Raw genomic sequence first — 14,573 nt, 5'->3', positions numbered from 1 at the left:
CTTCCACTGTGTCTCTGCACATAGAAAGCAAACGTGGACAGTGCTGACAAAAACAAACCCTCACGTCTTCGTAACCAAAACACGGAGGAACAGAAAACAGCTGAAGTAGCTATCTTGTCTCCTGGTGTTATTTGTCAGCCCTTATCGTATCTTCTGTGAGTTGTGGGAACGTTGCCTTATAGGAGCTGAATCATGCTTCGCCCCCGCATCTCCCACTCAGACGGGGTTGGGTCCTGCCTCCAACAAGGCAAAAAAACTGGATGTCAATGCAGAAGTTACCATCCTCTATCCTGCTAGCGTAACACGCGCGGGAGACTCATACCCCAGTCAATAACATTAATCAAAGAAGGTTATTGTTTGTAAAGCTCCCTGATACCGGCATGAAGTCTAGATAAAGGTTTGTGGTGTGTCAGAGTATTTATCACCTCTGCTACTGACTCTCCCAGACCTGATTCAGCATTCACCACTGGCCTGCCTACATACCCATGTAGTGGGTAAGCGAATGACTGGTTTTGTTCCTCTCACTTTGAGAAAATGTGACACAAATGACACATGACCACGGCGACCTTTGAGACAAGCAGACACTCATTTACTCCTATGATCATTAATCTGATTTGGCCACAATGCACCTGTGCATGCAGATTTGGTCCTTTGTGTATGTCTGCAAGTGTGTGTGTGTGTGTGTGTGTGTGTGTGTGTGTGTGTGTGTGTGTGTGTGTGTGTGTGTGTGTGTGTGTGTGTGTGTGTGTGAGAGTGAATGAGTGAGTGAGAGGGATAGAGAGAGAGCATATGTGTGTGAGTATGTGTGTGTACGTGTGATGGCCCAGATCACATTCAGACTGGACACACAATCCTGCTGCCACCATTTCCTGTACTGAGAAACACAGAATCACAGCTTTTCCTGTTTTCTAGTAATTTGGAGGGCCCCTTCGTGTGGATATGTGTGTGTGTGTGTGTGTGTGTGTATGTGTGTGTGTATGTGTGTGTGTGTGTGTGTGTGTGATGCAGTCACAGTAGACGTACTGGAAGCAGCTGTGGAAGCAGTGGATGGATGCAGTTAGCCCATGATCATGCTAATAAACAAAACCAAAAAAGACTCAGAAACAACCACTGCTTCCCTCGGGCCTCAGATGTCTCTCTTGTCCCGTCAGCCTGCCCAGACCACTTCAAAAACACCCAGCCACACTGCCAGCAGTGTACCCACTTATTACAGCTACTGGATGCTGCCGCCGCTCCTGTTAGCATACTTCCTGTTAGCATGTGTGGAAGACCACACCGCCATCACGGGCACTCATCTGCTGACTGACCACACACACAGTTGCCATCTGGTGTGTAAGCTAATGCCTCAGCACAGGCCTTTACCAGGGAGTCAGCCACAGGACTCAAGCTGTTAAGACTGCTGGAAATCCCTTGACGTAATAATAAACGTCACAACATACGCTTGTGTTTAATTAACTGATCATGACAAAACGTGTGTGTGCTCAATGCATATCTAAAGTACAATACAACTCTTTAACCTAACAATATTATTTATATTTCATGATTTATTATCATGATATTTCATTGTGAAATATGTTACTTTCCATGGTGTGAGGTGGTCAGGATGAATACTGTGATCACTCTGGTTTCACAATAATGCCTCCAGAGATGTTTAACAGTGCCTCCATTCAAACAGATGGATGAGGGGGGTGGGGTGGGGGTCATATGAGATGATATTCGATGAGGAAGGACAGCTGGAGAGAACACACAGGTAAGAGCCATAAAACACCATTAGTCATCGTACGCGTGACAACTCTGGTACCCTGAAGGCAAATAATGACCAGGAGAGAGATTCATATCTGACCTGATGTAATAGGAGGTACACGGCATGATGAGTAAACACAATACGTTCAATACGGGAGACACACACACAGACACACACATAAAAACGGGAACAGGAACAGGATACATGCATGCATACACACACGCATGCATACACACACGCATGCACACACACACACGCACACACACACTAAAACTAAGCCGCATGCAGTTCCCTAATAAAAAATCCTCATTAAGATAAAGTGGCTGATATCACATGCCTCTAGACAGCTATAAGCCAAAGCGCGCGCATGTGTGTGTGTGTGTGTGTTTGTGGAGGGGTGGGTGTGATTACTCTGAGGGCTTATGTGTTTTTAGGGAAAGATAATGTGCCTGTGTGAGGGACTAGTCAGACAGGACCAGACCTCTGTATGAGGCAATCCTATTAGCAGCTGACGCTGGGCTGGCCCCAATCACACATGATTACAGGCAGCTTTGGCTGACGTTTTGATCTAACGCTCCTCCGGTCTCATCTGTCCAGCCGCCCCTCCCTGGAGCTCCTCTGCCTGATGATGAAGAGCCCTTCTCTACCATGTTCCTTTCTTCATCTCCCTGTTAGTCTGTCTGTCAATCCTCTGTCTGTTAGTCTGTCTGTCTGTCTGTCTGTCTGTCTGTCTGTCTGTCTGTCTGTCTGTCTGTCTCTCCTCTATCTGTATATCTGACTGTCTCTAGCTAACACAATATTTCAAAAGATTCTCCCTCCCCCTCTCTCCACTCTCCCCAAATTATAAGCACTGTCTCTAATTTAAGCACTCTCTTCCTGTCGCTCTCATTTTTGATAAGGCTCTTAGTTAACATGTGCTATGAGTGCGATGTCATGGTGGTGGATCAAAGGGACTCGGGCTTTATCAGCTTTTAGGCTCCCATCTCGTCTCATCTCGTCTCGTCTCATCTCATCTCTCCTCTGCTCTCCCCGACTCTCACTCAGGCCGGGCCTCTGGGCCGTTACCCGCACTGCGCTTCAATTATGATAATGGAGCCGTGCGATAATGCATCTCCGCCAAACAGACACTCAGCCCAGAGCCTCAGACAAACACCACTATAGGGCTGCCATGAGAGTGCACACACACACACACACACACACACACACACACACACACACACACACACACACACACACACAGAGACAGAGACACACTCACACACACACACACACACACACACAAACACACACACACAGAGACACACTCACACACACACACACAAACACACACACAGAGACAGAGACACACTCACACACACACACACATATATAGACAGACATACACAGACAGACACACACACAGACACACACATAAACAGACACATACAGACACACAAGATGTGTGCCGACACATGCAGTATGCACACCCGTGTATCCTAGACGTACACAAACCCACACAAATACGTACACAAGTGCTCCCCCCACAGCCACCCACACACACATTGATTGATATTCTAGGATTGATATTCTTACATGCGGCCCTCTCAGTCCCACTGGCCCTCGTCCAACTTTAGCTACGATAAATCGATGCGGTGAAGTCATCTCAGTCCGCCGTGTGTCTGCAGACCGGCTGCATTTTGGCAAGAGTCCTGAATACAGTAGCATCTGGTGACCATCAGCACCAAAATAAAACCACACACGCCATGCGTTTTTTTAACCATCCTTTTCATTTTTATTCCCTTGCTTTTATATCGAAGCCACACTGTGTGGGGTATGGGGGGTGGGGGGTTTAGTAGCCCACAGAGGTCTGGCTTTCCACTCAAACTTTACATGCATATGGCCTTGCCTTGAGTGGCACTGGCAGGGGTGGTAGGATGGAGGGAGGCTTCTCTGAACGAATTTAGTGAAAAAAAAAAAAAAAAAAAGTAAAACAGCTCACACACAGACATAAAAAACACACACATGCACACACTGACACACATGCACGCACACATACAAGTTCCCGCTGTTGGAGGACTGGAAGCCCTTTCTCGTTTTTTTCCCAAGGCTGTCCTGATTTAATTACCACCTTCAGCCTTCAATTAGAACTCGGTGGTTAGGGGTGGGATGAAAGGGGGAGAGGGAGACCTAACGAGGGTTTGATTTTATCCCGAACCTCCCCCCGCGACCCTGCCACCATCTCTGTCCCGACTGCCACACAGTTTCAACATATTTACACCAGCATGCCAGGCCTTTTCCTCTGCTCTTTACAGGGGTGTGTGTGTGTGTGTGTGTGTGTGTGTGTGTGTGTGTGTGTGTGTGTGTGTATGTGGGTGGATGTGTGTGTGTGTGTGTGTCTGTGAGTTTGAGATGTGTGTGTATGTCTGAGATGTGGATCTATTTGAGATATGTCTGTGTGTGAGCGTGTGGGTGTGGGTGGGTGTGAATCTGTGTGTTTATATTGGAGAATTGTGTGTATTCAGGATGGGAGTAAGTGTGTATGCGTGTGTCAGTGTGTTTTAGACTTAGTGTGGGCATGTGTGTCTATTCAGGATGTGTCTCAGAGTGTTTGTATTCAGGATGTGTGTGTGTTTGTGTGTGTGGGTGACTGTGTGTACGTGTGTGTGTGTGTGTGTGTGTGTGTGTGTGTGTGTGTGTGTGTGTGTGTGTGTGTGTGTGTGTGTGTGTGTGTGTGTGTGTGTGTGTGTGTGTGTGTGTGTGTGTGTGTGTGTGTGTGTGTGTGTGTGTGAGTGTGTGTGTGTGTGTGTGTGTGTGTGTGTGTGTGTGTGTGTGTGTGTGTGTGTGTGCCTGGGCAACACAGTTTTTCCTTTGTTCTTTCCCAAGGCTGCTTCCTGCCATTAGGAGCTCAATGCTCTTTACAGTTTTTTTTTTTTATCAGGCTTCCTCACTGGCACAGCCAAGCTTGGAGCTGACCCCAAAAAACGACAGAGCAAAACACAACCACATAGACAGGAAGAGCGAAAGAGAGAGAAAGAGAGAGAGAGAGAGAGAGAAAGAGAGAGACGAGTAAGAGAGGACAGAGTGCTGATTGAGGTGAAAACCTGCCCCTTTAAACACAGCCTGCTTCATTTACAGTGGCCTGGCCCTCGCTCTCGTACACAGATCGATGCGGATGCGCGCGCGTGCGTGTGTGTGGGTCCTTCATTGCCACGCCCCACCAACGCCACCATAATACCTCCATCTCACTGCTCCCAGATCAATACTCACTATACACTACTGCACTCCTCATCCAGGCCGTAACGGCCACCGGGTTCAAGCCCAGTCATCCAGACTGGGGCTGGGTGAGAGGCAGTGGCCACTGGAGCTCCAGCCAATTCGCTCTGCTGCAAGGGCTCATTTTTCACTGACTGGGGCCCGAATGCAATATTCATGAGGGGGAGCAGTGTGTGATAAGGGCTACCAGCTGACCGGTTGGAAATAGCTTTGCCTACTGGCCAGTGGCAGGGAGATATGGACCGGTGCAGTGTGGCTCTCTCTCTCTCTCTCTCTCTCTCTCTCTCTCTCTCTCTCTCTCTCTCTCTCTCTCTCTCTCTCTCTCTCTCTCTCTCTCTCTCTCTCTCTCTCTCTCTCTCTCTCTCTCTCTCTCTCTCTCTCTCTCTCTCTCTCTCTCCCTCTCCCTCTCCCTCTCCCTCTCCCTCTCTGGCACTCTCTACTATCTGTGTGTGAAGCGCACCACCAGAGCCAGGAGAATTTATTACCGGAGCCGGTGCTGGGAAGAGTGGAGCAGAGCCAGGAAACGGCACCTGACTGACTGTACTGCGGTCTCAGCTGGTGGAGAGCTGCTAGGCTTGTTTTTTTTCTGAAATCCATTATTTTTTGCCCACTCGTTCAGATAAACAACACACTTCCATCAAAATGTCTCTCTGTCTATCGCTCTCCTTCCATCTGTCTCTCACACACACACATACTCACACAAATTCTGCACATTCCTCTTCTCTGCCTCTCTCTCTCTCACTCACTCTCTCACACACACACACACACACACACACACTTCCTGTACTCAATCCTATTGATGATTTATTTGAGAGAGTGTTTGCACTACCCTGCCATTTAGTCGGAAGCCTGCGTCCCTCAGGTTCACACAGAAACAGGGGAAGTAACCCTGCTCTTTTACGGGAATACACAGCGACACACACACACACACATACACACACTAACACACACAGGGAGGCACACACACACACCCACCCTGATAGTTTGAGGAAGGGCTTTTTAATGGCCAGGTGTGTGTGTGTGTGTGCCCTACCCACAGGAGCGCAGACACTGCGTAGTGGCAGAGCCTCCCAGCATGCAACAGGCTGGCTCAGCAACACCACTTCCTTTCCCAACCAACCCGCTTATTTCCCCCTCAGTGGGACCCCTGCCTGCTCTGTGGGGGTGTGGGGGGGGAGGTGGGCACGTGAGAACCTCTCCTCAAAGAGCCCTCCTACATTAAGGCACACACAGTGTGTTCAACTATCTGTCACCTCATGTCTTGCCTTCAGTGTCAATCAAAATCCTGGGGTCCAAAGGGTCTTGGGGTCCTGGGGTCCAAAGGGTCTTTCAGTGGCTCATTTGACTATCTCTCTCTTGTAAGCTTATATTTCTCTCTCTCTCAACCTCCCACCCCCACCCCCCTCATCCCCGACTCCAGTTCATGTTAGTTTACAGTGTTGGGTTCACTGCCCTCTCTTGGTCTCTGTTTCCCATAGCTTGGTAAACAATCCCCCTGCCTCTCCCTCTCTTTCTTTCTCTGTTCATTCATTTTCTTCCCCTAACCAGCAAGGAGTACCTCCAATTCATGACAGTTAGGAATGCTGACTAAACAGTGGTGAGTCGGCCAGTCAGTAGTTTCGCTTTTGCCCTGCGGAAAACACGCAGCATGAGTAGGAGGCTGGGCTATCGCGGAATTCCACCTTAAATGCCATGGGTTCGGCAGCGGAACACAAGTACCAGCTATCCCACTTAAATGACGCCACTCATGTCAATTTCGGCATGCATTAGAATGGGCACCACCACGTCTTTCCGTGCCCACGCCAGGTAGGTACGTGCCTCTCCACTCTCTTCTCAAGCTCAACAATGCTTTCTGTATGGGCGTGTGAATGGAACACTGCATGTCTAAAGGCATGGGCGGACTAGAGATGTGACACTGATATTGTACTATAAAGGTTGTCACACGCAGTCCCAGAAATGTGTCTCGGAGGCATCTGGAATGTCTCTCTCTCTGTCTCTGACATGTACTCTCACACACACACACACACAAACAAACACACACACACACAAACAGAGAGAGAGAGAAAGAGAAAGAGAGACAAGAAAATATGATGAAAATAAGTGTCACACACGGTGATAGGTATTGCACTAGATAGAAGATGAATTATAGTACGTGTGCATGAGTGCGCGTGTGTGTGTGTGTGCGTGTGCGGTACGTGTGCGTGTACGTGTGCGTGTACGTGTGCGTGTACGTGTGCATGTGCATGTGCATGTACGTGTACGTGTACGTGTACGTGTGCGTCTGTGTGTGTGTGACTGAGTGAAGGAGTGAGTAAGTGAGAGAGCGAGAAGGAGAACATGAGTATTTATGAGAAGAAGACTGACACAATGACCCTTGGAACATCCACCCAAGTCTCCATTACATTACAGACATTAGAGAGGCTGAAGGGACTACACATCCTTCAACTCCAACCCCCATCAACCCCTACTCCCCCCCCACCCCACATCACCATAACCCCCACTCTGACACTGAGACAAACACTCTGTGCGTGTCTGTACACTGTCTGCCGTCATTATAGATCACTCAGACCGCGTGCTGTCCAAGAGGGAGACAGAGAGTAAACAGCACTTCTTCCTCGGACACTCCGGTCTCTCGCTCCAACCGTTTTCCCATTTTAAGCGACAATTGAACAGATGTTTCTCTGAAATGAATCAGAGCCAGTCGAGAGTGTGGGGATGCTGAAGAGAATACTTGGCAAGGGAAGAAGCTAGTTAGTATTGTCCTTGGTCAGCACCATTCTCTCCTTTTAGCTAATTGCTTTTTTTTTATAGACTTTAAGGCCTATCCAGATACAAGCATCTGTAAAGCGAATAGCCAAATAAATACATGGCCATGAGAGTAGAGTAGCCATCTCAACCCGAGCTCTCTAAGGCTAAATATGATTGCTGATGTGGCCAGTATCAGTGCAGGGCTGGAGGTTAGATTTGGGGGTACAGCAAGACACATTAATTAGTAGATGCTGAAAATAATCAATCTTGTGCACCCTTCCTGTTGGGGTGTTGTGACCTTTGACACCTAACTCTATTAGTCTGTCTCTTTCGTGTCGCCGTCTGGAGGTCAAGTCCAGCAGCCCCACCCTGTCTCCAAACCCCTGACAGTTAGCTTACCTTGCCGTTTTTTAATACCGTGTGGTTAAAATGAGGTCGTCCTTGAGGGAAGTTAATGAAATCAGTGCTTTGAAAGTATGATTCAAAAACCCATTTCATAATGTACAAGTGGAATTAAAATGCAATTTATTGTAGTCTCTCGGGGTTGCCGCCACTTTTATAAACTTGATAAACGCAGAGCCAAACTACGGGCTTAGCGAGCTCGCTAATTCCTTTTAAGCAATGAGAAAATTCTAGAAGACTTTGTGAGGGGGTGTGGAGGACTGCTTACTTGTACACACTGTAAACGTAAACCCTAACCCCCCACCCCTATGAAAAACTCGAGCCCACGGTAGGCTAATGCGCTCAATTTCTCAATGCACTGCATTAAAGCTGCACTGCTTACATTACTAGTGGCCTTTTGCTTCTGACAATGCATGGTTTCATAGGAAGGAGTGCTCAAACATTTGAGATATGTTTTTGTAAGGTTTTCTGCTGACCGCCGATGCTTGGCTTCCTATGAAGTAGGAGGAGTGAGTGACCCTTAGGGAATGCCAGGTCTTGACCCTACGTGTGCTGGAGTGGTCTCCTCCCCTTCCTATTGACCAACTCAGAAACCCTGTCGCCTTAAGACAGACACACACACACACACACACACACACACACACACACACACACACACACACACACACACACACACACACACACACACACACACACACACACACACACACATACACATGTTTGCCCTTGAAGACTGAAATCCCTTCTCCATGCCTCATGCTCTCTTGGGACAGCTTTTTCGTCTCGCATCTAGACCTTATTGAATTGAAAAATAATATGGGTGATACCGACACTAACGGCAGAAACGCATTTTGCCAGAAGAGTGAGTAACTGATGACAGTAAAGGGATTGAGTGAGATAGTGAGTGAGAGAGAGAGAGAGTGGGAGAGAAAGAGAGAGACTAAGAGAAACAGAGAGAGAGACCATTGCATGCTCTCTCGGAGAACTAACACTACAAATACCAGGTGTGTGTGTGAAGGGTTACAGGCCAATATCTGATAAAAATGTCTTCAAGAAGATGCTACAACTCACAATCACATCAGAATTATCACAGCTGAAATCAAATTATTAACTCCAACGTCTCCAACGTCTGACGCAAACCTTTACCAGAAACACATATCTTTTGTTCCACATTTCTGCTACTGCCTCGAACACACACTTCCAGCCCTGTCACACACACAGTCTGAGTGTGTGTTGCTCTGAGGACTGAGGTCTGTGTTCTCTGTGCAGTCTCACCCCGTAATGTCACATCTCTGGGAGCCCGTTTCTTGGAGCCATTGTGTTTTTGGACGCTAATCGGGTTCATGTGAAAGGTATTAAGAGTCGCCGCTAACCAAGTGAAACTGAATGGGGCAAAGAACTTGGGGTCAGAGCAGAGCTGTTTCCTAAGTGCACACACACACACACACACACACACACACACACACACAGTTCAGACTTGTTTATGGAGATTTCCAGTGATGCTTGATTGCACTGCATGTGTTCAAGAGGTCATTAAAGAAAAGCTGTTGCAATCATGAACCCATAGCAATATTCAAAGAACATCTGATTGAAGGATTTACATGCTTGATCAGATAACATGATGACTTCTTCCTTGTGTTCTGTGTGTGGTTCAAAAAAGAATCTTACAGATATCTTACATAAAGTGAATTTTTGGCATTCATACATTGGTAAGCATATATATATATACCAGCCTCTTCCAAGCATGACAAATCTTGCCGAAGAGGAAAAAGCTGTACTAGGTTTTTTTCCTGTCTTTTAGCCCAGCTGTTTGATTCACAAAAGAGCATGAAAAGTCACATTCGGCATCTGTTTCTCAGGCGACATCTGTACGGACCGGGGGGCTTAGCAGCGCGCTTGAAATGATTCGCATTGTCCAAATAAGCGGGATGTTCTTCCCTTCTCTTTTTTTCCTGCGAACTGACAAGTCTTCCCGCTATGCAATAGATACTGAGCAGGACGTCGCGTTTATCAGGCGCGGGACGTTATTCCTGATCTTTTTTTTTTTTTTTAAAAAGGGATGTCTCAGGCCAAATGCACGAGGAACTGTCTATCACTCTGGCATAATGATGCAAATCCATCCCGTGCACAGTGTGTGTTGTTGCGGGTACATGGCACATGTAAACACGGTCACGAGGCGAAGATTTGCCCTCGAGCCAACACAAGCAGTGGACATCGTCTCGTCATAGTTCCACGAATGCAAGGACGAAAGACTTGTTTCTTCTGTCCAGTCCCATATGGCTTAAGTCATGAAAATTCATATTTTCGTAAAAACAGGGTGGAATAAGGAGCAAAGAATCGGACACGAGAGGCCAGAATGACCCTTGGAGGGCAGTGGCACAAAGAACTGATTGTCAGAACTTCCCATGACCCATGCAATTTATGGCTTGCTATTTACATGAGAGATAGTTCTGTCTTGATATATCCTGAATAGTATGAGCATATGCAAGACTTAAAAGTTTTAAAAGATAGGCCAAAGCCATTCTCTATTGTTTGGTCCATGAGTTAAGTTCTAGACGAAAGAGCACTTTAAATCCAAAGTATCATTACATTAGATTTGTTTGAAATTGCACCGTCAATCATTAAGTTCATGCTTATGGTTGTAAAAATATCACACCCATGCTGCACAGCGCTGCACCTGTCACTGAACACAAAGCACCTGGCATTCCCTTCATATCTACATGACTACTGGTGCAGATAGTTATTGTAACAACCACAAAACAGCCAGTTATGCATGTTATATAGGTAACTAGCGTGCCATAATGTTTTGAGTAGTCTGTAACTCCATCCACTCACACAGGTTTCACACCTGCTTTCCTTCTCCTATTTCGAAAGATGCTGGTTTGTAAAACACCCTCCAACGGTTCTCCTCTCAAGAGTTAGGTGCGGGACTCACCTCCGTTCAGTGGAGCTGCCAGGGAGCACAGGAGAAAGCACAGCAGCAATACCCCAGCGACGAGACAGGTAGCCGTCTTCTTCATGTTCCGAAGATCCAAACAACGCGAAGTATTGGTCCGGGGTTACCGTCCAGTGATCGGTCTCAGCTGCGAACCATTCTTCTCCCGGTCGGCAAGTTGAATTCAAATGTGCTCCTGCTAAAGCTTATTTTAGATTATGTCCTGGCGCACGGTTCACCCGTCAGCGTGCTTCAATTCTGTTTGGTTACACTAAAGATATTTGAAAAAGCATAAAATTGTGAGAAAGCAAAGAAATGAAACCAAATTTAAGCCAAACGCTGTCTTGTTCTCTGGTCAGTTGGTCGCTTCTGCATAAGAAGCAGTAGCTTCGCCTACAGCATAAGGCGTAAAAGTGCAATTACTGATACAAATGAATGGCAGAAGCCACTATACCATTGGAATATCAAAACAAAGTCAAAGTTGCGGGATGTTTTAAAATAAGTGCAATAAATACAAGCGCTTGTCAGCGCAAGCTCCCTCGCTTCAGCCCCTTCCTATATCGCACAACAGCGCTCACTCCGTTTTGGCTATTTCATTTGGTTCCATTTAAATTTCCGGAATAGAGTCCAGTCCGTCGGCAATTGGCAAGTCAAGAAGAACCCGTCCGCAGCGGACAGTGTAATATTTTCACGGCTAAATGAATACTACAAACAGCGCGTATTTGTGTCGGATATCCAGGCAAGCTCTGTATAAAGCTTCACACAGGGTCTCTGTAACCGATTTCGCTGTCAAGTCTCGCCCCGCCCGCTTGGAACGACGCCTACGAACAACAGGTAAGACACGTCATGCACAGCTTAATTATGGAGCTTATTATAATATTATTCTAACACAACTGTAGTAGCACATTATTCAATTAATAACAAAATACAGAATGTTGCTTATAATTATTGATCACACATAGTGGTCTATTGTTCAGCAGACACTACAAGAGTGTAGTTTAGGCTATTTTAAATTCTAGTTTATATTGATAAATCATTTATGCGTTAAAATTCAGCCCTTAATTTTGTTGATTTGATTGTATGTTATTGGGTAGGGAGACTGACGTGACGAATTAAATGAGTAACGTTATAAACAAAAGCGAAGGGGTAAGAGGCAGGAATGAGAAGGGAGACAGGAATCTCTTGAGATGTGTTCTTTTTTTCCCTGTGAGAGAGGATTTGGTTAAGACAGGACCCGGTGTCCATCTGTCTCTCTCTAATCCGCGCGAGAACAACGCGATCACAGGCGCCGGTGCCTTCAGGATTCCACGGGTGTACGAGGGACAAAAGACGGGGCTGTGACTGGATGTGTGGAGGCGTGGGGAGGTCAGAGGTTATGGCAGACGTACAAATAAAGTAAAATACGACCTCGACATTACACGGGTAGCGACTGCCAAGATTACACGTAGAAATCATGGTTTCCCATGGAGCTGAATGCTTTAACAAAGCAGTCAATCCCAAAAGCCTATTGACTGAGTGATTTATTTATCTGCATCTAGCGTGTATCGGGGGAAAAGTGCCCTCTACCGGACAGGTGCGTATGTAAATATTCCTTCAGGAAATCGAGACAAGTTAACCCATAGTGGTTCTTGAAAGAATTTGATGTAATGTGGAAATGCTCCGAAGACTTATAAATGACTTTTTAAACATAAAATACATATTGTACGTTTGTTTTTATACAGTTGTTGATGTGGTTAATTACCTTGAGAAAGTATTGTTACAAGGACTGTGTTTTTATCATGTAGAAGTAAATTAATTGCAGCATCTCAGCCACATCTACACGACAAGTGAGTAGGGATCTGATACTCAGATCTACTGACATACCTCAAGCTGTCATCTCACAGGATCCAAATGCCCAAAGGCAAGAGCGCCAAACGGCATGCTGGGATAAGCTGCCCTCGATGCACTTGGCAGCCTTGGGGGAGAGGGGTCCTGTTGAGAAACTGATATTGGATCAACTCTGGGTATACCACATCTTAATCAAACCCTTAAACTGACCTGAGACCTGACAATTTTACAAAAGTAATGCTATTACCCTTGCTTGGCCCTTCTTATTCAAACCGCCATCACCTTTGTGTTTAAAGATGCGCATACATTTAAGTCACAACCAATCAGAGGGGAGAATCTTGAAGTAGCCTTAAAGGGATTGTCACGCAACTTATGTGTAGAGCATTATTATTCCACCCCTGATGTGAGGTGGCTAACACAACAGACCCCCACTTCTTTCTCCTTTTTGAAGAAGCACATTACCATTCATCAGATCTTGACAAAGCACATACACGGCCTTACAGAGAAATTCCCAGGGAGCGACGTGATCATGCCTCCATGCTGGGGGTCATGTCCACTTCCAATATCTTAATTGTCTAGTGGCACTGCTGGGACATGTTTTTGTGTGTGTGGGTGTGTGTGTGTTTGTGTGTGTGAGGGGCTTTACATGCCAATCCACATCAGTCTCAGTCAGTAAGGGTCACCTTGCAGCACTGGTCCCAGCTGTAAAGCAGGCGGCTCTATGATTGGATTAAATGTTTATCAATGTAGCCGTCTGGACCAGCCCCACTCTCTCTCTCTCTCTCTCTCTCTCTCTCTGCCCGAACCAGCCCCACTCTCTCTCTCTCTCTCTCTCTCTCTCTCTCTCTCTCTCTCTCTCTCTCTCTCTCTCTCTCTCTCTCTGCCCGAACCAGCCCTTCTCTCTCTGTGCCGGGGCACTAAGTGCTGTACCGTGTGCGCACTGTATGAGACGTGTGTGTGTGTTTGTACGTGTGTGCACTGTATGAGACGTGTGTGTGTGTTTGTACGTGTGTGCACTGTATGTGCATTCAGTGCATGAATGTGTGCCTTTGTTGGGCATTGTGCGCTTGCGCTGAATGTGTGTACTTGAGTGCATGTGATCGTGTGTGTGCGTGCTTGTGTGAGGATATTGCTCGTGGCTGAGCATGTGGTGTGTGTGTTGTGTGTGTGTGTGTGTGTGTGTGTGTGTGAGAGAGAGTAAGAGAGACACACAATGTGATCATTTCTTATGGCTCAAAAGGGAATTGAAGGATTGCCTCCCTGACCCATCAATAGACCCACGTCTCCCCAGCCCAGCCCAGCCCAGCCCAGCCCAGCCCAGCCCAGCCCAGCCCAGCCCAGCCCAGCCCAGCCCAGCCCAGCCCAGCCCAGCCCAGCCCAGCCCAGCCCAGCCCAGCCCAGCCCCTACATCCACAGAGCCCACCTCATTAAGTTAACAGCATTCATTAGCCAGATGAAAAAGCATAAGAAAAGGCAGAGGGGGGGGGGGGGGGGGGCGGGGGGGGGGGTGGTTAAGCAGGTGGAGTTATTATTTCTCCATGTACTCTCACCCTCCCCTCCAGCTACTCCCCGTATAATAGCAGAGTCCATGACCCGCGGCTACAGCTTCCAGTGAAATGCAGGTTAGGCAAGTGATAGCATCTCCTGGGATCTCTGTGCGCCTAT

At 47.1% G+C, this 14,573-nt stretch overlaps 1 protein-coding gene across 1 annotated transcript in view; it reads right to left on the bottom strand.

The window, feature by feature from the left end:
- The window catches only part of sema4f (sema domain, immunoglobulin domain (Ig), transmembrane domain (TM) and short cytoplasmic domain, (semaphorin) 4F), a gene marked incomplete at both ends in the record, with an annotated part of 64,928 nt that extends 53,762 nt beyond the window's left edge, over positions 1-11,166 (bottom strand). Inside the window, 1 exon segment of the mRNA XM_080838488.1 lies at positions 11,082-11,166. Within this exon segment, the coding sequence (XP_080694614.1) occupies positions 11,082-11,166 (85 nt within the window).
- Between the last annotated feature and the right edge of the window lie 3,407 nt (positions 11,167-14,573).

Source organism: Sprattus sprattus, assembly GCF_963457725.1.
Source record: "Sprattus sprattus genome assembly, chromosome: 5".
Taxonomy (NCBI): domain Eukaryota; kingdom Metazoa; phylum Chordata; class Actinopteri; order Clupeiformes; family Clupeidae; genus Sprattus; species Sprattus sprattus.
Note: the sequence above shows the minus strand (reverse complement) of the source record. Positions and strands in the feature narration are given on the sequence as shown.